Source organism: Mesoplodon densirostris, chromosome 20 (genome assembly GCF_025265405.1).
Source record: "Mesoplodon densirostris isolate mMesDen1 chromosome 20, mMesDen1 primary haplotype, whole genome shotgun sequence".
Taxonomy (NCBI): Eukaryota; Metazoa; Chordata; class Mammalia; order Artiodactyla; family Ziphiidae; genus Mesoplodon; species Mesoplodon densirostris.
This window is the reverse complement of record NC_082680.1, coordinates 6,250,346-6,275,241: the sequence shown is the minus strand read 5'-3', so window position 1 is coordinate 6,275,241 and position 24,896 is coordinate 6,250,346. Positions and strand designations below refer to the sequence as shown.

The 24,896-nt window shown below is 42.6% G+C and overlaps 2 protein-coding genes across 5 annotated transcripts in view; one reads left to right on the top strand and one right to left on the bottom strand.

The window, feature by feature from the left end:
• ANGPT2 (angiopoietin 2) overlaps window positions 1-16,740 on the top strand; it is a 56,469-nt gene extending 39,729 nt beyond the window's left edge. The window contains exons 5-9 of one of the 2 annotated variants that reach the window (XM_060085920.1): window positions 1,104-1,231; window positions 6,603-6,704; window positions 7,256-7,422; window positions 12,254-12,384; window positions 15,837-16,740. In XM_060085920.1, coding sequence (XP_059941903.1) covers window positions 1,104-1,231; window positions 6,603-6,704; window positions 7,256-7,422; window positions 12,254-12,384; window positions 15,837-15,997 — 689 coding nt within the window. In that variant the 3' untranslated portion in view covers window positions 15,998-16,740. Of the gene's footprint in view, window positions 1-1,100; window positions 1,232-6,602; window positions 6,705-7,255; window positions 7,423-12,253; window positions 12,385-15,836 lie in introns of both variants that reach the window. The other variant, XM_060085919.1, reaches the window with a different exon arrangement.
• MCPH1 (microcephalin 1) overlaps window positions 1-24,896 on the bottom strand; it is a 228,000-nt gene that overhangs the window by 113,608 nt on the left and 89,496 nt on the right. For all 3 annotated transcript variants that reach the window (XR_009530785.1, XR_009530786.1, XR_009530787.1), the window contains one exon: window positions 18,905-18,982. The gene's annotated coding sequence lies outside the window, so the exon portion shown is untranslated. The remainder of the gene's footprint in view (window positions 1-18,904; window positions 18,983-24,896) is intronic.

Sequence of the window (24,896 nt, the reverse complement as noted above, 5' to 3'; positions counted from 1 at the left end):
AGTAGCACAACCTTGTGCTAAGTGGCAGGTTTCACACCAGGTGGCCAGTTTGCTGCGTGTGCCTTCCAACTAGAGTTTCACTCTCTTATAATTTTTTAAAAATCATGTATTTTTCTCACATTCAGTGAAAAGGAAAAGACAATTATCTGACGTCTGGTGGGATCAAGACAGTGTGAGGTATTAGCTTGGATGAGCCAAAGGAGAGAATATCACGTAGCTCAGATCCTGGCAGAACAAACGAGCACAGGAGAAAGAGCAGCAGAACAGGCTTCGTCTGTCCCGTGTGCTTCTGGCTGGTGTGCAGACGGGAGCCTCCACCTGTGATGCCTGCCCAAGCCACCTGGTGCGGACACCTAGGCTTTTGTCCGTCTCTAGAATGACGTACAAATACGTACCTGCAAGAATACATACACACAAACACTTTTTCAATGTGGCAAAAAAGGGATTGGGAAGTCTAAACGTTGAGAGCAGAATAAAAATTTGAAAGAATTTCATAGTCCTAGACTTTTTAGACTTAAAAGGAAGAATTTCAAAGACACAGATAAATAAATGTTAGGTTCCTCTTTAACGCAAGCTATCATGAGACGGTTGCTAAAAATCCAAAGAATACTAAATGTCTTCACCCAATGGTCTAAAGAAATGTATAAAGACTTGGCCTCAGATACACAAAAAGAAAGGAAAACAATCCACACCACTGCCTAGATAGGACGTGGCTAATGGGCTATGGATGCAGCCACTGTAGAGCTAACACTATTTTTAGGTACATTCTTTTTTATTCTTCTGTAATAACTTTATCTGATTCTACTCAAGATGGAAGATTTTTTAAAAAGTAATAATTTATTAAGGCTGATTGTGAAGTACTTGCATTACATATAGTTGATGAGAAGAAAAAGGAAGTATGGATTATTGGTAACAGTCTTTGAGAGTTAACACAAAACAGGCTGAAAGAGTAACTTTTGAAAGGCTAAAATACTAGCATCTCCCTTTTACTTACTGTAAGAATTCAAATGTAATAAAACTTAGCAAATGAGCACATCTCGAAATAACATACTTTTATCTTTTCACGAACTCCTTTTAAAAGCTTTCCTATTTTTAAAAAGCAGCTAAGCACTCCCTCATTGCTAAGGAAGAGCAAATCATCTTCAGAGACTGCGCAGAAGCATTCAAATCAGGACTGACCACCAGTGGCATCTACACACTGACGTTCCCTAACTCCACAGAGGAGATCAAGGTAAGGCATTGTCTCCCATTTTCACCTCCCTGGCTTGAAGCAAGTCGTTTTAGAAGTGGAGCCACTGCAGACATAGTTCACACACCCCGGATGCATCCCAGCTCCACTCAGAGCAAAGCAAGAAACACTGACACACGTGAAGGTCTCACCAAGGGCTCCGAGCCCAGCCACTGGGCACAGAACACTGATGATGCATATGAACGATGTAGAAATATCTATCTTATTATATGTGTCTACCTAATATATCAGATCATCTACTTATTTTCTCCTTGCATTTGGCTTAGTCATGCAGAGTGTCAGCTGTCTGCCTTGAAGTGTCAGACTCGCATCAGTAACTTTAAAGAAAATGTCTTCCAAAATATCAGAGTTCGAATACCCATAGTCTATGTTTCAATCGTTACTTCAAGCAGCAATCGTATTCCATCCAAAAACCAAAAGGCTTGTTCAACTTGCAACTAAAACAGTCACACAAAATTCCTCTTTAAGACATCCACGGCACCCTGATGTGCACAAGTGATTTATACTCATTTCCACTGCATCAAACAGAATATAAAAGGATGTGCCCGCAGCAGTAGAGGTTTAATAAAATTAATACTTTTTTGCTGCTTTGTCAGAGACATCCTGAAGTGAAATTGGCTCTTTCCCCCCAAACTGCGAGTGTGTGACTGAGGAACACAGTGACTCCGGCATGGTTTGCACTGTTAGTTCATTGTAGGGCGCTGGCAGTTTCACCCACTAGTGCTTTGTACCACCAGTGCAAATGCCGTCACGGCCCCAAAGGCCAGGGACATGGTTATGGAGACGGTTCTGAGCCTTTGGACTTGCTGCAGGGGGCTCAAGGCTTCCCTGGGTGGGCCGTTCTTACCCCATCTGATGGGCTGGAAGACTTAGATCACACCACCAGTGAGAGCAGGTCATTTTCTTCCCAAGTACCTGGAATTGACTTCAAGGTGGAAGCTCATAAGTGAACCAAGAATCAGAATTTACCATCAGGAGAAGCTAGTGTACAGCTTAACTCGGTTTTTCTTGGTTATTGGATTTCTCAGGGAGCATGCCCCCTGAACTTGCTTTGGGAGATGTTAAGCTTTAGATGAGGGGAAAAAAAAAAGTCACTTCCCCGGGGAATATTTCAATGTGGCTTTGATAAGGTAAAACAACAGTACATGAGAATCAGTGTGAAGTGTTACAGAATTCTGGGATGACTGTATATGTTAAATGCCTATAAATGTTTACGTCTAACTGTAAAAGCAGCTACGTATTGAACGAACAGAAACACTTACAGAAAACGCACTTGATGCTGTATCAAAATGGAAACTTTAAAGGCTCCTGAAAGTATCATCTCTTTGAACTCAGGGTTATCCTCAGTATTTAACATGGTAATAAACAAAAACACTTTAAAAATACAAACAAGGGGGCTTCCCTGGTGGCGCAGTGGTTGGGAGTCCGCCTGCCGATGCAGGGGACACGGGTTCATGCCCCGGTCTGGGAAGATCCCACATGCCGCAGAGCGGCTGGGCCCGTGAGCCGTGGCCCCTGAGCCTGCGCGTCCGGAGCCTGTGCTCCGCAACGGGAGAGGCCACGACAGTGAGAGGCCCACGTACCGCAAAAAAAAAAAAAAAAAAAATACAAACAAGGGCTTAAAAACATGGAATTTCAAACAGTAACATACACTTGATTTTGAATTTAAAAGATAAATATTCAATTTATCTTGAATAATAGCACAATATTCTTGTGCTATTATTCACGGTAAGACTTTCCAAAGCAATCTTTCTAATTCATTTATGCTGCTTTAAATCAACCTTGAAAATCAGTTAATGTCCCTAGCACCCTAAAAGCAGTGTATTAGGGGGAGAAAAAGCCCAAATATTCCGTTGCAGATGAAAAAGTAATGAGCAGACTCTATACTAAGCCCTTCAGTCCCCTTTGCTATCTGGTTCGCATGCCAGCTCTTTGTATGCTACTGTCTGTCACCAGATGTTGGTCTGTTCTTGGTCTGGAGGTAAGGGGACAGGAGTGACCTGAGGAGGAGGAGGATGCAGAGTAGAGTAGGGATGCTCCCTGATGCAGACCCAGAGGGACTATCAGCTTCCTACAGCTGTGTAATGTTTCCTGCCTCAGCGCGTGTCCCTGCCCCAGCTCGCTGTACCAACCCCAAAGGCCTCACTGCCGGGAGAAGATATACAGCTCTGGGGTGATGTGGTCTCAGGCCACGGCTGGAAACATTAGGATTTATATATGCCTTTTACACATACGCAGTGAAAACAACTCATTGACACAGCCGGGAACAACAATCTTTGAAGCCTCAATTGTTTCATCTCTAAAATATATGGTCCAGATGAGTTACCTCTGGATTCCCTTCCAGACTTCAGACTCCATAATTCAACCTGAGGAAGTCCGATAGATTGGGGTTTAAATTCTGACTCTGCCAACGTGTGCCTCTCAGCAAGTCACTGAACCTGCGTGAGGCTTCCGCTTCCTGATCTGCGACGTGACGCGACGTCCCCTGTCCTAGAGAGTGGTTTTGGGGTAATGATGGAGATGATGGAGATGAGCGCCCAGGACAGGGCTCGGTGCCCGCCGTCCATCCAACACCCAAGGACTGTGAGGCAACCTCTCTGTGGGCCAGGGCACCCGAGCTTGGCCTGCTTCATCTAATTCAAGGAAAGGATGTTCAACAGATCTCTGCGCAGATCTTTCCCAAAGAGGCCTAAATATCCTTTCAACTTTATTTTTGAAGAATTCATTAGGTTTTTGTACAAGATAGACATTGCAAGACGGCATTTATCAGAAGCATCAGGGTTACATTTTTGCTAGTCAGAGACATAAGAGTTTCCTTCCCTAAGTTTCCCAGGTTGCCTGACGCCTAATGTTGATCTGTTTGCTGTTTAATCACTCATTCACCACGGCCTCAGAGCCGAAGCATCACATTTAAATCAAGCGCTATTTGCTGAAAGAAATCAAGCTTTAGAGCGAGACATCAGGTCCCTGGACCACACCACGGTGTGCTCATCCAAAGTATTCACTGCCCTCAGGTTTGCTGTAGCTCAGCAGTGAGGTCACAGGCCTTGTCTGAGGACTCATGCTGTTCTGACCCTGAGAGCATCTGCTTCATCATTCTCATCTGTACCTCCTGGCTACGTGGAGAACTCTACTCGAACACTGTGTTCCTCTGGAAGCCTCACGAGCCAACTAACCATAATACTTCAGTTTTCATAAATGCTCTGTTCTTCTTCTTAAGTAATCTTAAGAAAATGTACTCATGATCCCGTCACTGTCCCTAATGGGGTTAGAGGATAGTATGGCTCAGACCCCAGCTCTTGGTCTTCACTGATTTCCACAACAAGATGGACTTGTTCTCTGACTTAAATATCAGCAACTTCATCAGGGTGATTTTGACATTGAAGAAGCAAGTATTAGAAAGAGGACAGGCTCTCTGAGAACAGTGTGCAGTCCTTTTACCCCCTAGCACGCCTTTTAGGATACAGGGGAGTTACCATGTGTGCGCAGGACTACTCACATCAATGGAGCTTATTCAGCTAGTTTACTAGACACGCTGACAGAAGTGAGCAGTACTGACCATCTTGTGGACCAGAGGCAGGCGAGAGGCAGTGGTATTCGTGAAGTGCTTTCAACTTGGAGCTGCATGGAGGGACTTCTGACCTATTAACAGAAGAGTCAGGTTTCTCTGTTTTCGGAAGCATGGGGGAGTAGAAAACACATCACAGAATCAGGACATTAAAGAGACCTTATGCAAATCCTATATGCCACTTAATAGCTGAATGACTCTGATCAAATTAACCTAACTTTACCAAATCTTTTCTCCTTTCAAACACGCAGAAAGATAGCATCACAGCAGAGTTGCCGTCAGATTACAGATAACATACGGGAAGCACCTAGCCTGGTGCTTGGAACAGAGTGATGCAGAGCAATGATAACAACGATAATTAATAATAATAATAATGTCAACACAGAGAGATAAGGGGTTATATTAAGCAGATCAATTTCATATGGCTGATTAATTTAAAATGGGGAAATCATTTTATTCTTGATAAATATAATTTTCTTTCATGGAACGCATGTTTCGAAACATGAGGATCATTGGGGAAGTGATGACGGGCCGAGTGTCCATCCTGGAGAGGGTCTGGAATGGTGGTGGAGAGGGCGCAACAGGAGAACCAGCGCTGGATTCCAGCTGCTGCTCCTAGTTCCACTGGAAACAGGACGGCCAACAAGTGCTTACAATGAAAGGGCGGGTCTAGGTGCACTCTGGGTTCTCCTTTAGCCCCCATTCTCTAGGATTTTGGCTCACAAATGCAGTATAGTTGACATGTAAACTTACTCTGCCAAAATTATCTCCATTATTCCCCCCAAAGACCATGGAAGACAACAAAGGAAGAATATTTCTAATTGTTTTTGAACCTTAACTTTCACATTTACTACCTTGTAACCTGTAAGGAAATTCATCTTAACTTTTTGGAAAACTCCTTCGTTCTACTATAATCTTATTATTTAATAAAACTATTTGTGTAATCTTATTTTCAGGGGGTTTTAATTTCATAATAAAACTCCAGCTGAGTTGAAATTGAGCATGCATGCTCCTAGCCCAAGAAAGAATCCTGTGTAGTGAACAAAGTTTAAACCCACCAATCCCGTTTAAAAGCAGAAATCAAAAGAGCTGGGAAGAGATAACAGGGGCAGTGAGCAAAGTGCAGAGAAGCGTGAAGTCAGGGTCTGCGGGGTGGAGCTGCCAGGCCCCTCAGGTCACACACACACACAGTGGGTACACGGGAGCCCCCAGTCCCTTGTTCTGAGGGATGAGCCAGGAAACCTGACTTTGATCCCACACATGGAGGAAGCCAAATAGCCCCATGGCATCACAGGAGTCTTGGAAACCCCACAATGCAAGAGTCTCCCTTTTACACCACTCTCTGGACAGTCAGTCGGGACCGGCAACCATCATAAAGGTTTTCAGGGCTGTGAACACGAGGCGATGGACTTCTATAGGCTGGAGATGAGAGGTTTGGGGCCAATCTGCCAACATGTCCCGTTCCCCACGAATCTCTAAGCAACAGCGATCTCAGGGTCAGCTATCGGGGTGGGTCTTTAGCCTAGAACAGATGATGACAAGGTCCTAGTTTCATCGACACATCATGTTATATTACTGTTTATTTTTCATCATCATTTTAAATGCATGGTTTTCAATTTCTTTAAAATCCTCTGCCTCTTGGAAGACCACAAAGATTTACCCCAGAGAACCCCATCAGCCCTGGTCTTATTATAAGTATCTCCGTTCATCTCGTTTCTGTTATTTAAGACAAAGACCCAAGTCACGGACATTTCCCAGGCAGTAACTGTGCGTTCCTGTTTGCAGGCTTACTGTGACATGGAAACAGCTGGAGGTGGGTGGACAATTATCCAGCGACGTGAAGATGGCAGTGTTGATTTTCAGAGGACTTGGAAAGAATATAAAGTGGTATGAATACTCTTTAAACCATCTGAAAATAATTTTCTTTGCGAAAACTAACTTTGAGAATGTGCAGGAACTTTACCACAAATCTAAAACTAACCAATGACTTTTGATCATTTTTTTTAAACCAAAGGGTTCTTTTTAACTGGTGTTTCAGTCTCCCCGTTAAAGACTGGTCCTGCCGATGTAATGTAAACTATATATCAAAACAAAGGCATGCGAAAGTTAGGCTTATTTTTAACGGTGGGCTCAGCATTTTTTGGTAAACTGTTTCATAGTGTTTCACACGTCTGTAAACTGAGCTGTTTATGATATTGGTGGCTCCCCAAGTCGTTCTAATTATCCCAATACTAATTTCCTTCTGGTAACAGCTTAGTTTCCTAAAACTGACCTTCTAAAAATCTTTCTTATATGGAAGACCCCAAAGTTTCACGGTACAGGAAGGGATTCCTGTTGAATACTGAATGGTTATTCCGTGTTAAATTGATGGACTATTGACTTCAAATACATGAAGAAAAAGTAAATGAAGTAAGTGAATTTTACAACTTTGATTTCAGGGATTTGGGAGCCCTTCAGGCGAACACTGGCTGGGAAATGAGTTTGTTTCACAAGTGACTAATCAGAAACGCTACGTGCTTAAAATACACCTGAAAGACTGGGAAGGGAATGAGGCTTACTCGTTGTATGACCATTTCTATCTCTCAAGTGAAGAACTCAATTACAGGTAAGGAAATTATATGTCACTGAAAAAAGTTAAAGGGTTTGCTGGGTGATGACTCCAGAAAGTCAGAACCCCATTGTATTAACCAGAATCTAAATTACTCATAGGCTACCATAAGGGAGAAAAACATCTTGTTTCTTAGAGTTCTTTGCCGCCTTTGGGTAAGCTTCTCTAGTGTCAACATTCTAACTTTAATTTCAACAATATAAGGAAGGCTTCATGAGGACAGAATTTTGCCTGTTGTGTTTGCTGTGTATCCTCAGGGTACAGATGAACCCTGCCTGGCAGATAACGGGCCTTTAACGACTATTTGTAGAGTAGGTGAATGTTGTGTCCCTATTATAAAATGTCATGCCAATATCACAACAGATGTATACCCATGACTCTACTGTTTTTTTCCAGAAGGTTTTAAAAGTTACATCTATCTTTTTGAAGTTTAAACACATTCAACTGTTATGTTCCATCCCAAAGTCAGGATGAGCTGCCAAGTTCAAAAGAGCAAGGATTAGGTGGGCAGTAGGTAGCCAGACCCTCTGCCCTCTGCTACAGGAAGACCAGCTGATTCACAGCACTGCCTCCGTATTCACCTACCTCCTCCCACCCACTGGACACAGCTCATCTTGAATGTTCCAAGAAAAGCGCGGGCAATTGTGACCGGGAATGTACTCTTTGGCTCTAAAACGCCCAGAGAGTAGACACAGAGCAAAGGGAGCTTTTTTTTTTCTTTTTTTTTTTTTTTTGCAGTACGCAGGCCTCTCACTGTTGTGGCCTCTCCCGTTGCCGAGCACAGGCTCCGGACGCGCAGGCTCAGCGGCCATGGCTCACGGGCCCAGCCGCTCCGCGGCATGTGGGTTCTTCCCGGACCGGGGCACGAACCCGTGTCCCCTGCATCGGCAGGCGGACTCTCAACCACTGCGCCACCAGGGAAGCCCGAGCAAAGGGATCTTTACAACCTGCTGTGCCAGGCAAGGGCAGTAGGCACGTGCATCTGTGCTTTACAGGGAAAGGGGCTCAGAAATGTGTGTCGACGGCGGCACAGAGCAGGGCGATGGGGTGCCTGGTGGCCACATGGGAATTGGTTTGAGAAGGCACAACACAAGGGTTCTGCAACCAACACACCCTGAGGGTGTCTAGAGAGCTCGGATGGGTGGTGTTTGGGGGTTTTGGTGATCACGGAGCACATGTTGTGAAACACCAACTCTGAAGTCAGAAATAAACAAGCGAAGTTCCATTGGAACGTCACAGGAGACAGGCATCAACTGGCCTGCCGTCCCGTCTAAATCCCAGTGATGCCCAGCTCAGACCCTCTGCTCAAAAGAAATTCCAAGATCTGAGTAGTTTGGGAAAAACCCACGATTTCGAAATCCTTGAGCTGGCTTCCTTGGGGAGGCTCGCAATGGACAGCATGAAAAAACGGGCTACAAGCCAGCTTGCTGACAGCCACCTGAGAACTGCACAATGTCTAGTGTCCTGCTTTATAAACAGTGGGCCAAAATTCAGAAGCATGTTTTGAAAACAGATAATGTACGACAAGCTTCAACACGACTTTTAAGAAGTCGGTGAAACAGCCCATCAGCTCTCATTACAGAAAGAGCCGGCTGTCCAGGGTGGACAGGGACTCAGATGAAAGAAGAGATAGGTGTTGGGGCCTCACTGCAGCCCAAAGTTGACTCCACAGATCAAAACTTCAATGAATTTTTAGACATGAGTGGTTTTGGTCATTGTTTGACCTCCAAGCTAAATATTTTTTCAACTGGCAACAGTTAGGAATCTACAACACAGGAATTAAAACACACACACACACACACACACACACACACACAAATTAAGGATTAGACTGTTTATATAAGAAGATTTTACAATATGGGTCATTACCCTTGTATGCTGACATTATAAAAATATTTTAAACTGTGATGGTTCTTAACAGATATTTCCTTTAGAAATGCAATCAGTTTTTGGATATGCCATTTTAAAAACCACACAGTTGTTTAAAGCTCAGTTTAATTTACTTGGCAGTATAAAACAGATACTACACTGAAAAAATTATTATCCTAATAAAACATGTCAATGTGATAAGAAAACTAGGATGTGACTAAAACAATAACTACAGATGTTTCAGAATGCCAGTTGTATGTAGCAGCTAAGTTGTTTTCCACTAAAGGAATTTTTTTCTAAATGTAGGAAAACTGAAAAAATACACGTTATAAGAAGGGATAAATGCATCAATAGAGTATGATTATTTTTACTAAAACTAAAAACTATTTGTATATTAAACCTTAAGAATTGGTCACTTTTCACAAACATTCTTGCAATTCTATACAAACACTGAGATTTAATTATTAAATGTTAGCACTACCTCTCCTTTCACTCCACTGTGATATAAAAGCAATGGGTACCAATTTAAAGTAATTTCAAGAACGTGGCTATTCTTTTTTTTTTTTTTTCCGCGGTACGCGGATCTCTCACTGCTGTGGTCTCTCCCGTTGCGGAGCACAGGCTCCGGATCCGCAGGCTCAGTGGCCATGGCTCACGGGCCCAGCCGCTCCGCGGCATGTGGGATCTTCCCGGACCAGGGCACGAACCCGTGTGCCCTGAATCGGCAGGCGGACTCTCAACCACTGCGCTACCAGGGAAGCCCAAGAACGTGGCTATTCTTAATAATCAAATTTTACAAGAAGGCAACTTTAAAACAATGGGCCAGACTCCCTTGGTGGCACAGTGGTTAAGAATCCGCCTGACAGTGCAGGGGACACGGGTTCGATCCCTGGTCTGGGAAGATCCCACATGCCGCAGAGCGACTAAGCCCGTGCCCCACAACTACTGAGACTGCACTCTAGAGCCCATGAGCCACAACTACTGAAACCCGCGCTCCCTAGAGCCTGCGTGCCACAACTACTGAGACTGCGCTCTAGAGCCCACGAGCCACAACTACTGAGCCCACATGCCACAATTACTGAGTCTGCATGCTGCAACTACCAAAGCCTGTGTGCCTAGAGCCTGTGCTCCACAACAAGAAAAGCCACCGCAATGAGAAGCCCACGCACTGCAACCAAGAGTAGCCCCCGCTCAACGCAACTAGAGAAAGCCCACGCGCAGCAACGAAGACCCAACGCAGCCACAAAATAAAAATAAAATAAAACAATGGGCCACACGGCAGAAGGATCTAAAAAGATACAACTTTTCTCATAGAGACTCATAAAACATAGTATTCTCCCTTCTTTTGCTTTGGGGAAATTTAACACGTTCCACTAGAACTGAGATTGTTCAAAGGAGACAGGAGAGTTCAAAGGAGGAAAAGCACGCAGAGTAGTTCATCTCAGTCCTACCTACGATTAGTGAGAAGGGCCTGGACAGAAATTAAAGTGTTTCAAAATCCCAACAGTGAGCAGAAGTTACAGGAAGGCCTTGCAGCAGGTATGCAGGGGCTGTGCTAGGGCCCAGGGTCATTTCTGAAGCACGAGGATAACCCTGAAATTCAGAAATTCGGTCAATGCCTGTGATGAGGCTTCCAGAGCTGCAGTCCTACAAACAAAACTCTGAGTTACCAGCACAAACGTTACTCGGGACCAGCGCTTTATGGAACTCACTGGATATGCCCCTGTGCCCCCCTTTTCACAACTGCCTCCCCGATAACCAAGCGCCCCTGCGAAGGGGTGCACCAGCGTGGAGCCCTAACAGAGGTGCAGTCCCAGCTGCTGCCAGTCCCAGCTCCACCACTTACAGCGTGTGGCTGTGGACGAGCTCCCACCTCCGAACCGAACTCAGCGATCTTACGTGGAAGAGGGGGGTGGCGCCTGCCTCTCGGGGCTGGTCTGGGCATTCCATGCACGGGCCCGGGACAGTGAGTGGCACAGGCGGGCTAGAGACACGCCCCTGGAGAACCTTTCCTCTCAGCTCCACCTTCTGCTCCAACATGAATTCCAGGAAATCCTATTCCCTCCCAGATAGCTGTTAGCGAATGTGAGCAGGTGTTACCAAGATGAGCGGCGTCGGCGGCGCTTAGAGCACAGCAGGAGGGTCCCTGGGATGGGGAGACCTCAGGCCCCAGGTGTCCATGCTCCAAGTGCCACACTGTGACATGGAGTTCGACACAGGCACCCGTGTCCCCTGGACCCTGCTCCGAGCTCTGGAGCCTGTCTGCCTGGGGCTTTCCTGGAGTCAGGCTCACAGACCTGCCCCTGCTTTCTCCCCTCCTCCTTGGCAGGCACAGCGCTGGGGCGAGCCAGATTTCTGCAATCTTCTAAAAGCCTGGGCTATTATCTAGGCTCTAACTTAATAGTACGCTTATTCTTTCTCAATGTCTGGCAGGTTTATTATAATACTATTCAGAAACAAGGCAAAGCAGCCACAAGGATTTGTTTTTCCACACAGTTCTCTAGATTTCTGCTCCACATTCAGTGGTCACCCCTTGCTGTCTGCTGTCCTCCCCACACCCACCAGTCACCCTGGATTCTAATTTCTACAATATATGGATGATGCCTGGAGACTTGGAAAGAGGATCCCATCACGATGTATTTCCCCCTCTTCTGTTTACCTGAAAACAGCAGGAAAATAAATTACAGGGCCCCGAAGTCCCCGCTGATGCTTGTGCAAGTGATATGCGTTGAAGGCTTCATGAAAACATTCCTCTTTGCCTAAGGATTTGATGATAAGTTGGTTCCTGTTTATACCAGCGCAAAAACATTTGGTCCGGAGTAAGCGCTAGTGCACTAACCAGCATAGCACGTGTTTCTGTAGAATGAAATTCTTCATTGTAAAAAACTTTCCACTATGATAAATCAACCACCCAAGCCAATTATGTTTTGCCTTTTTTTTTTTCTTTGCATGCTTACAGGATTCACCTTAAAGGACTCACAGGGACAGCCGGCAAAATAAGCAGCATAAGCCAACCAGGAAATGATTTTAGCACCAAGGACGCAGACAACGACAAATGTATTTGCAAATGTTCACAAATGCTCACAGGAGGTGGGATGACGTTTCTCTCTTCCTATTTGTGCTGGCAAAGGAAGGATTTCATAGAGGGAAAGGTTGGCTCTTTGGACTTCAACCTGTGATTGGTGACAATGTCCAAATTTCATAAATAGACTTACTTGCTCAATACAGGGAGATTTGTTTTTCGCTTTTTCAGACTGTTGAGTTTTACACACGAATGTGATATTGAGCTAGAATTGTCAGCAGGCCAACTGTGTCTCCTCAGGACCTACCCCTGCAAGGAGACGGGCCGTGTGATACCCAGCAAGCTCTCTGGAGTTTGTGCTGAGTGTCAGATGTTGGCACGATGGTTTAATTCCATTTTGCTTTATTAAAAAGGTTAAACATTAAAAATGGCTACCAAAACAGTGATATAGATTCATCAGTATAGAAATGTTTCCAATTAATAATTTATTGTTGGGCCTCCCTGGTGGCGCAGTGGTTAAGAGTCCGCCTGCCGATGCAGGGGATACGGGTTCGTGCCCCGGTCTGGGAGGATCCCACATGCCGCGGAGCGGCTGGGCCCGTGAGCCATGGCCGCTGGGCCTGCGCATCCGGAGCCTGTGCTCCGCAACGGGAGAGGCCACAACAGTGAGAGGCCCACATACCGCAAAAAGAAAAAATAATAATAATAATAATAATAATTTATTGTTCAAACAAGGATTTTTCAGTTGTCTTTTTTTTTTAAAGTATTTCTTGATATATAGCAAATACTAATAATGCACAGAAAGTAATTAACCAAGCTCCTTTTCTGTGCATCAAATTAAAATGAATGATTGTCCAGTTTAAGGCCTTTATCTTCAGGCTCTTCTTGCCTTCTACCTTTCACGTTAGATCTCTTAGAAACAAAAAACAAACAAACAAAAAGAAACCATACCCATAAGCAAATGTGATATAACAGTCACTTCATGGCCAGATGAGTTTTCAGAAACATTTCAGAGTTCAGTGACAGGAACCAACTGTTAGAAAACGTATTCTTCCGATTCCTAAAAGTTTAAACGTGGAATAACCAAAACCAGTTCATTGTGACTGAGACCAGGAAAAAGTCGGGCAAATGCTGTGGAGTTAGTTCTTAAAAACAATGAAAGGTTGAAATCGGCAACAAAAATTCTTCCAACATGCAGACTAAATGCAGAGGCAAACAGGAAATGGGCAGGGTTTAATTTGTAGAGACCATGAATTGTATCACCAAAAGTTCATTCATTACTCACCCAGGAAAACCAGAGGGAAGAGCTGCAGTCAATATATCTTATAAATATGAGGTACTGCGTAAACAAGTAAAGGGTCTAAACTTGTCGTGTGTTTGTACTGCAGTTAAGAATCATTTACGGACAAAAGGAAGGATTTATTTACAAAAATAATTTGAAACCTAGTAATTTTCAAGTCTTTAAAATGATACTGAGAGAATTAGGCTCCATTAAGAAAATCAGTCCTATGGTTCCTTAGAGAATATATTTCATGTATAAACATACGTTGGTAACTTAGGTCTTCCCTATTAGCCATACTTACTTCAGTAATTATTTCAACCAGAGAAAGCTATTATGCTGATTGTGTAAAAGCTGCCTGTCTCTCCCATCCCACCACAGTAATCCTTTTGGAAGCCAACCAGGGCAGGGGGGTGAGGGGAGGGAGCACGCCGAATCCTGCTTCCTGTCTGTCATTCCCACACAGCCCAGCTGTCCACGCAGAGGGTGGCGGTTTTCAGACCACCCGAATGTCAAGAGCTACTCAAGAGAGTATCCGTGCATTAATAACCAAGGAAACAACATATTTACTTACTCAGACCAAGATTTAGGGCTGAGAGTGGAAGTGGAAAGGAGATCGGGGAGAAGAAACGCAGCCCAAGAGAGACGGCAGAGCGGTCCTGACTGTAGAGGCCAGATTCCCAGCCGTGGTCTGGACCACGGATAAACCGGCCGAACGACCAGCTAGGTTTCTGCATAGACAGTAAATTCTATAGTTGAGTCAGACAACAGGCTCCGGAATGGACAGATCTATAAATCTGCAATATTCTTGAACATTTTGAAGGTTTCTGAGTCACACACACAGATATCTTATCAAATCAACATTAATCTGAATCAACTCAAGTCATGGAGCTGTTACTATCAGGAAAAAATTTAGGCACTTGGATGTAATAACTGGTGATCACAGTCCAGTGTATAAATAATATAATAATTGCATCAGAATATTTTTAAAGAAATAAAACATGCCCTACCAATACCTGTAACGTTCACATTACTTATTTCTTTTACTAGGTATGGAGAGATCGGTAATAGTTATTTTTTTCTGTATTTTAAATTTTTATATAAATGGCATCATACTGCATGTGTCCTTCCAACACAATCTTTCAAAGATTTACCTGGATTAATGCTTGTAGACTGAGGTCATTCCTTCCCCTCCCAAACCCAGGGCCTCTAGGTAAGGGTATTAAAAGCCCAAGCCTAGTCCTTCAGGTGTAGGTATGGATGCCCACTGACCCGCCGCTGTGCCATGCAGCGGCCTCCCAGGTCCCCCACTTTACCTTAGTGCACACACCACTATAGCTTTAAATTTCCTTTCTGTCTCTGGGACTTAAAGGCTTCCTTTTTATCTAGCTCCATTGAGTACTTAAAATTTGGGGTTACATTTGAAACAAAAAGACTTTTTAAAAAAAATAAATTTATTGATTGATTGATTTTTGGTTGTGTTGGGTCTTCGTTGCTGCGCACGGGCTTTCTCTAGTTGCGGTGCGCGGGCTTCTCACTGCGGTGGCTTCTCTTGTTGCGGAGCACAGGCTCTAGGCACGTGGGCTCCAGTAGTTGTGGCTCGTGGGCTCTAGAGCACAGGCTCAGTAGTTGTGGCACATGGGCTCAGCAGTTGTGGCTCGCGGGCCCTAGAGAGCAGGCTCAGCAGTTGTGGCACACGGGCTTAGCTGCTCTGCAGCATCTGGGATCTTCCCAGACCAGGGCTCGAACCCGTGTCCCCTGCATTGGCAGGGGGGGTTCTTAACCACTGCTCCACCAGGAAAGTCCCAAAAAGACTTTCTTTGTTAGGCGGAGGGGAGCCTGAAGCAGCCTGGTCCACCGTGTTGCTGGCACTGGATGGAAGGTGATCCTGGGCCAGGGTAGCCACCCATCGATTCTTCAGGCTCTGACTTTCCACACTGTCAACTGTCCTGTGGGTCTCCTAGTCATGTCTGTGGGTGACTGGCCCTTCCCCACAGCACAGGGGAGAAGAGGAGTAAGAAAGCGCGTAAAAACATGTGCCCCAGGGGCTACGGTTCCGCCAGTGTAGAGGTGGAAAACCACGCTGCCACCTGCCAGGGCGGCACCCTCCACTCTTAAGAAGTCCCGCACACACCTGCTTAAAATGAGCAGAATGTGACTGGCGGATTAGCCAGTATTTGTAACTCCGCGGTGAGACAGGGCCACCTGGCTCCTAATTCCTTCTGTGTTTCACTTTCACAGGCTGGTGGTTTGATGCCTGTGGTCCTTCCAACCTGAACGGAATGTACTACCCACAGAGGCAGAACACAAATAAGTTCAATGGTATTAAGTGGTACTACTGGAAAGGGTCCGGCTACTCGCTCAAGGCCACGACCATGATGATCCGCCCAGCAGATTTCTAAATGCCTGCGCACACCTGAGGAACAGTGTCTTCCAGTTTTCAAAGACTTAATCCCAAAGCTCTGAAAGACACAGCTACATGCTGCCTCCCTATCCAGCTCGGACAGACTGCCCGCACTCCAGACCGAGGGGACCCGCGAGCTCCCAGTTAGAACCCCGTCAACGTCACCCCTTAAACCCGCATCACTCAACGAACCGAAGCACAACCCCCAACGAGCCACAGCCTGGCATGGTGACCTGGTAGAAAGCCTACGGGAAGATAAATTTAAGCTTGCGAATGAGACTGACAATTTACAGGCTCTGTTGTCGCAACCAAGAATGTTATGTGCAAGTCGATCAGTAAATAACTGGAAAACAGAACACTTATTCCATATAGTAGAGATAACCTTGGAACTGCATTCTTCTGAGCACTGTTTATAGATTGTGTAAATATCCATATGTCCTGAATTCAGCACCACTATCGTAATTAAAAGGAAGGAAAAATTCTCGAAGCCATAAAAATATACTATATATTCAGGGATTTTTATGAGAAGTGGTTATTAGCGGTTTAATATTTGGAGAAGGAAAAACATAGTTAACTCATTTTTACTCCTCCTCTTAGGTGCTTTAAATTTTCATTTTGAGAACAGCATATCTGCATAGGTATTGATAGGTTAGTTTTAAGTTAATGCTCAAATATATATATTTCAAGTTTCTATGGTGAAAACTTTCAGGATCTCTGAAATTATTAATAGAAACGTGTTCTTTTAGTATATATGAAGATTGTACTATTTTTTCAGCCTCGCTGTTAAATATGAAGGGATTTTTAGTAATTAAATATAACTTATTAGGTGAGATGACCGCATTTAACTTTTATGATATTTACAACATTGTAATATGATTCTGAAACAAATGATTGTGCCTTGTGACAAGGAAAATCTTGATTTTTAATGATGAAGAAAATTATACATTTAATTTCATGACAAAGAGGCTTTCCTATCTTTCACTCACTATTCTAATACAAAAGTCTTTTTTCTCTTCTACTAAGATGTATTTTAGGGAAGTAGGCTACAATGTCCTTTGGGGTTGAGAAAACCCTTCCATTTAAAACACTTACAAAGCTATACTTCTCAAGCTGGATTCACCCTGGAAGTTATTTAGGGGAAAAAATAATTTGCGTTAGTAACATTAACTTAAATCTTACTAGACTTAAAGCACCAGCAAATTAAAAAAAAAAAAGTGTTCTGGGGCGCAAAACCAAAATCTGATATTTATAGCATATTCAAATATTTACAGAAAAATTTTGAGAGCACAGACTTAAGCTCAGGACTGTGAAACCTTAAACTCCTAGAGTTTTAACTCCATTTGAAGTTTTCATCGTACAATTAATACTAATGAACATTTGAGTAATGCTTCATAATTTGGAAGCAATTTCTCATATATTCGCTTTTGAATCAGCTACTAGGAAGCTTAGAGCCAAATTTGCAGCCAGCATTTACCTGTGTCTGTCTTCACCTTATACTGTTCTACCACTATTTTTTTTCTTTATTCCATTTTTCTTAGCTAATTTATTTTATCCCCACACCCCCCTCTTCCCAGCTTAGTTTTAGGACACTCAGGTGTTGCTGAGTGAACTTATGGACTCTGGACAAGTCAGGCCCTCTGCTTTTCCACCATGCTGCACTTTCCCAACAAATATATTAATGGGAACATAACCTCCCATCCCAGAACAGCTCCTCTTATTGCATGTAAGAAGGCGTCATAAGGTTAACAGAGGTTGAATTTATACACAGCTTTGTATCAAGCTAAAAAACATCTGATAATAAGAAAATATCACCGCCTCAAAAGAAACAATAAATTTCCATGACATCTCAATGACCACAGGACAGACACCGAGGTGGGGAAATGATAATACGGGAAAAATTGGCAACAACACAATTTATATTCACTTGTCCATGTAGGCAGATAAGGTGAGTTTCAAAGACAAACCTCACTATGTTATTCAGAGTTACGTATACTCTCTCATGACAGCGAGTGGGGGAGAATTTGCATTTTTACTTCAACTCCTTACCTGGTATTTCAAACAAAGAGTCTTGCTGAGAGGAATTTTTTCTCTCCTTAAGAAAACATTTATAAAGTCCAGAGCAAATCAAAACAGCAATCTCAAAAATGAAAACAAAAACAACCCAACAACTAGATAACCACAGCAACTGGAGGGCAGAGTTCAACTTCTCACTATGTGATAGTCATATGGCATACTCAAACAATTAAAAAACATGGAGACCACTCACAGATTACACATCATCATTTACCTTTCAGGTATTAATCTTTTGAAAGGATAAAAGGTCACAAACCAGTTAACATTTGAAAACAAAAGCCAACTTCTGCACAATCCTGCTTCCAACTAAACCTGAAATTACCTACTTATTAATCTTTAAAAAAATTAGAACCTGGAATTTTCCCATTAAGCATTTGAAATACCTGAAAATCAGTAAAGCTGAAGCTGAGTTTCAGGAAAAACATCAAAACAGAAAGACCACGTCACAATGCTAGCAGGCCACAATTTTTATACCTATCACTTCTATCTCTGTTAACAGTAACAGCATCATTTTTTAAGGCAGTAAGCAATATATAATAGTATCTTTTCAAGAATCTAGTCTTTTTTCATTTTTGTTTTTCTCAATCCTGAGGACTTTTATAATTAAATTTTTTGAGATTACATTTCTCACAACTTTTTGAGCAATGTTCTCACATTCTCACATTTATTCTCACAAATAGACGAAATGTGTTAAGTTCTGCAAATATGTCTTTTTAGTTATAGGCATAATTGCTCGATTTAATTTAAAAAACTTGAGTGTATATCTATGCTAATAATGACTTCCTGAAAATACCAAATTGTATTTACCACCATAAAATAATATGTGACTTACAGTAGCTGCAGGGAAGTAGTTTGACTCTTCAAACGGTTCCTCGGAAATCCAATGACCCATTTCCAAAGACCACAGTACCTATAAGTGACAGAAGAAGCAGAACATTTTTTATAGACTTATTAGGCTTTTAGTGGACAATAAACCAGTTTGAAGATACATCAAAACCAAAATAAACAAACAAAAAAAACCCTAGCAGTAACTACATACTACATTGATCCGAAGCACATGTGTCTTGAACACCAAAGTGCCATCAGAATCTTCAGGTTGCAAAAATGTTACAAATATTAATAAACGCTTGGTTAAGAAAAAAGTCTCCTGATGGCTAGAAGTCTGGGTTATTACCCTAGTGAGGACAACCACCCCGTTTCTAAACATATGAAATACTACGTCTTCCTAATTTCCAGTTTCCAATTTAAGGAGTCATTATAGACAATCCTTAGTAAATAATACAAGATTTTATTAATTAAAAAAAAAACCGGGCCTCCCTGGTGGCGCAGTGGTTGAGAGTCCGCCTGCCGATGCAGGGGATACGGGTTCGTGCCCCGGTCTGGGAGGATCCCATATGCCGCGGAGCGGCTGGGCCCGTGAGCCATGGCCGCTGGGCCTGCACATCCGGAGCCTGTGCTCCGCAACGGGAGAGGCCACAACAGTGAGAGGCCCACATAACGCAAAAAAAAAAAAAAAAAAAAAAAAAAAACCATGTATTAGGAGAAGATAGATCATAAGCCTAAATTAAAAAAGCAAACCTTTTGGTGTGTAACTTTATTTCTATCATTAGCTAATGTTTTTAGGAGAAGTGCTCCACATACATGTTTGGAAAGCCTTCTCACACTTTGGAAGAGTAAAATGTCTCATAAAGAAGCTTTCATCATCATCGTTAGAACCCACACATTTTTAAATAATCAAAACAATGTTTTCATTTTTAATTCAACATTTGAGATTCTGTGCTCATCTCTACTCTATGACCAAACTCCTTGAAGAGCTGTATGTTTCTATGTACCAGTAGAATTTTACAACTAAAATAATCAAGCTGAATTACATAACTCACACTGATCTTTTTATCTGCAATTTCCTTCTTTCCTACATTCAGTAAATCCCTTTTTTTTTTTTTTTTTGCCCCTAGAGTTGCTATGTAAAACTCAAGGGGTTGGGCTTCCCTGGTGGCGCAGTGGTTGAGAGTCCACCTGCCGATGCAGGGGACACGGGTTCGTGCCCCGGTCCAGGAAGATCCCACATGCCGCGGAGTGGCTAGGCCCGTGAGCTATGGCCACTGAGCCTGCGCATCCGGAGCCTGTGCTCCGCAATGGGAGAGGCCACAACAGTGAGAGGCCTGCGTACCGCAAAAAAAAAAAAAAAAAAAAAAAACTCAAGGGTTTTTTTTTTGCTGTATTACCAGGAATGAGGTCTAAGTCTTCCTTTTTGGTAGTTCCTAAAGTTCATAACCATCTATGGGCTATCAGTCTGAAATATTTCCTTTTTTACATATTAAACCTAATACTTATCCGACATGAGACAGCAATGTTTTGTTTCTAAGAAGAAGTGAGCATGGTAATGGGATAAAGACAAGAACAGAATACAAAATCTGAATGGTCATTCTCAGCACTGGCTCGGATCTTACTTTTAATAGATGCATTTACTTATTCAACAACTATTTCTTTCTGCTCACTATCCATTCATCTGTGAACAACTTATTGAGAGCCTACCATGAATAAGAGTCCAAGCTGGGTCCTGGAAACCCGAACCCAAACCTAGAAGGGTTTACCCTCTTGCAGGAGGCATGGCAGCAACCAAATGCTGGTTCCTCCAAAGCAGGGCTGTGCAAACCTGTGGTAGGAAGCAAACTAACTCGGGCTAGGAAAACCAAGAAAGGGTCGACAGAGGGGCTGACATTTAAACTGAGTAAAAGCTCATCAGGCAAAGAGAGAGACAGTGGGAAGGGGAGAGGGTATTCTGGCAGAGAGAGAATACCATGGGGCAAGCCAGGATTAAAGTAGCTTCTTTTTTTTTTTGGCTGCAGTAGAGGGAGCTTTGGAAGAAGTGGTAAGAAAATAGGGTTGGCTGGCTGCATATCGTAGGGAAGGTATGATAATATACCCTGTCCTACCCCTGTGTGCTGAGGACATCAGTGCAAGCACAACTGTTGGGCAGGAGAATCAGAAGAAAAGCCAAGAAAGACAGGACAAACAGCTCCATGGGCACTGGGCCCAAGATGATATAGAGAGATGGAAAGCAATGAGTTGGGTTCTCAGGGACCCTGTTCAATCTTCAATAGATTTGTGCGTAGACAGCATTTTGTCATTGAAGTCCCTTTTTGTTTCCCCCTGATTTTTACTGCCTAACAAACATTACAAAAAAAAAAAAAACTTACCTTAATAAGTCCAATGAAAGAAGATATTAGAAAATTGGTAACTCTACACTGAAATCTTTTTGTACACATAGCAAACATGGTTAATGAGTGGTTAAAATAACCCATTGAAGTAACAGTGTTTACCTTACTCTTATCAGTCGATGTATGTTATCATTTACAGAAGACACACTAGTTCCCTACGAACTCATGTGATTAGCCCAGGAAGTAAATTGTGGAAAGTTTCAAAATCAGGTTCACTTCAAGACATGAGGCATGTGGAAGACTAGTATAGTGAGAAACACAACGTAGTAGTGAGAGAATCCAGGGAACCAGTCTTAAAAATGGCGGTGGCATTTGAGTTCAAATGTAAGCCACATTAAAATATCAACTGAATTTAAACAATCTCTTGGAGAAAATGTATGTTCTCTGAATTTGTCCACTTCTAAATGTTATAAATATAAAACCGTAAGGCATCTACAGGAGCATTTTGGTAAGTAAATTAATAAAGTTAATTTATGTAGGCATCCCAGGAATGAGTATTGTACAGAGATAGCAAAAAACACTAACTTGATTGTAATGAAATCATCAAATCAGAAATAGAGTGTAAATTTTTTTGCTTTAGTTCTTTCATTAGCTAGACGTATCCTTACCTTACTAGAGTGTTCAAAATAGGGAAAGTCTACTCTGCAAGATGGCAGTTAAGGCTGCAAGTGTAGTTAAAAATAAAAGGTTAACCTGAGATATTTATCATAATATACGTGATAGAATGAAAACAATTGAGAAGCTATATAAAGCAAGGAATGGGGTTGCATGAATACAGAGGATCAAATCCCATGTGGATAGCCCTTAAAATGAGGGCTGAGTTATTTCAGCATCCACTGCAAATGAATATGATATTTTTGGCATTGTAAAGTTATCACTCATAAAACTTGGACCTTGTTGATGAATTTAAATAGGACCCATTTTCTTGCCTTATTATTAGATTAATAGTTAATGATGAGACAGCTTTCCATAATGTAAGACTGACTTTGCAACTGCTTTCATACCAGGCAAAATGCAAATGGTTTTCTCTCATTTTATATCCACCTAATCATTTTCCTTGAACAGGGTGAGGAGTGTAACTAGAGTGAACCCAAGCCAGACAAGGGCTCTGAGATTAAATGCAAGTCAAGAATAGCATCAAACACAAAGAAGAAAATGAAGCCAACTATGTAAACATAGCAAAGTGAGCGTAACTTATTTTCACCATCTCACAAGACTCAACTAAAATGATGGAACTAAGAGGAATGGGAAAAGAGCCCAGTGCAGATAAAAGCTGATGATGTTTTGAAAGTTGCAAAGCAAATGGATAAATGGTAACTGACTTAGAAGAGCAAAGAAACCTCGAGCTTAAACGTCTAGAGAGGGAGTCAGTAGGAAGCATCCAATTCCCTCTGCAGATTCCCAGAAAGGCCAGAAAATTGGGGGTACTAGAAAGCTCTGAAAATGCGGTGTAGAACAGGGTGAAATGGAGAAATCTCCTACCTCCACCCTCCTGCCCACCCTCCTCTGGAATAAGACAAAAGTAAAGTCAGACGGGCTTTTCTGGGAGCAGTGGTGAGAAGTAGCAGGGAAAACATCTCCAGCACAGCCCTCACCCCGAGACATGAGCACAGAATCCCATGGCAGGACAAGGGTCTTTCTTTTCTGGAGAAACAAATCACCCCAGGGAAAAAAGACCTACAGATACTGACACGTGGACCTCCCTCTACCAAATACCTCCATCATATCAGATGATCTATACACTCAGATAAACAGAATTTCCATCAGCTTTTCAGTCCTCAATATTAAACATGACTTTCTACCCATTTGATAAAAGCCTCTAGCATGCAAACAGAGACCAGACCAAACAAACAGGGGATTCCTGGGATCACAGTGATGGGAAGTCCCAGGATAACGGCGGCTCTGTAGACCTCGGGAGAACCAGTCTCACAGGGAGCCGAGCAACCAAGGGGTTCATGGGTGGCGTCTCCAAGAGAAAGAAACGGGACTGGAAGATTATCTAATGTGTAGACAGTTTTGGAGGAAAACTACAATGTTGTTTAGAAATTCTTGTGGTGAGTTAGTGATAGGTACATAGAAAACTAAGCAATGAAAATGACTGTCAATGATAAGCTCAAGAAAAACAAACAAAAATGACCAGAAATGGAATAGAATCATAGTACACCATATGGCTCAGCTCAAACAGCATTCACATAGTCATCCATGTGTGCATGTAAATGTGAACAAGTATGTCTTTATATGCATATATAACATGTTAAACAAAAATCAGAACCATACTGGGTAGATGGGGAGGGGACATGTATGTCACAGTGAAAGCTATACAGTCATATTTTAATCTTCCATAGAAGGAAGCCTATAGGTAACATCTAAAAGTGATAAAAAAAAAAAGCAGAAAAAGCATTTTATTTAGAGATATGTAAATAAAATATCAGAAGGATATTGTAGGAGTGAGAATCTGGGCTGGGAAACAGCAGGGCAGGGAGTGCCATTTCTATTAGAGGCCTCATAAATTACACTCGATTCTGAAAACATTTTGTTTTGGGTAATTTTACTCTTATGAAAGAGTTGCCACAACAGTACAGAGAGTTCTCATTTACTGGTCACCTAGATTCCTCTATCGTGTGAGTCTCCAACCTTCTCTTTCAAAAGTGCTTTGCGGGCTTCCCTGGTGGCGCAGTGGTTGGGAGTCCGCCTGCCGATGCAGGGGACACGGATTCGTGCCCCAGTCTGGGAGGATCCCACATGCTGCGGAGCGGTTGGGTTCGTGAGCCATGGCCGCTGAGCCTGCGCGTCTGGAGCCTGTGCTCCACGATGGGAGAGGCCACGGCAGTGAGAGGCCCGCGTACCGCAAAAAAAAAAAAAAAAAAAGTGCTTTGCACCTAGAACCAGTTGTCAATATCTACAAAAACATCTTGCTGGGCTTGTAACTGGAACTGAGTCGATTCTAGAGTTCAAAATGGGGAGAACTGACAGCTTTTAAAAATACCGAGTTACCCAATTCATGAACATAGTATCTCTCTCCTTTTATTTAGGTCTTTTAAAATTTCTTTCTCAAGAATTTTGTAGTTTTCAGCATACAAATCCTGCAAATATTCTGTCAGACCTAAAGTTAAATATTTCAGCTTCTGGGGCTGCTAATATAAACGGCATTTAGAAAAAATAGAATTCCAGGTTTTCATTGCTAATACACAGAAATACAACCAAATTTTGTATATTTACCTTGTATCCTGTAACCTTGCTTAACTCAACTTACTAGCTGTAGGAGCTTTTCTGTAGACTTGTTGATATTTTCTAGGTAGACAATCATGTCTTATGTAAATAGACAGTTTTATTTCTTCCCTTCCCAATCTGTGTGTATATTTTTTCTTACCTTATTGCAGTTGCTAGAACTTCCAATACAACACAGAAGAGGAGCAGTGAGAGCATTAAAGTTGCTTGGACAACTTTGTGAGGCAGATTAATTTGGTTTATTATAATAGCATAAACCCAAATTGCTCTTGTTTATAAATTAATGTGTCTATGTAAAGCACAAGGGGTTTTTTTGTTTGTTTGTTTAAGTAAAAAATGGTCTATTGTTATTTGGTACTGGTGCTGGCTAACCGT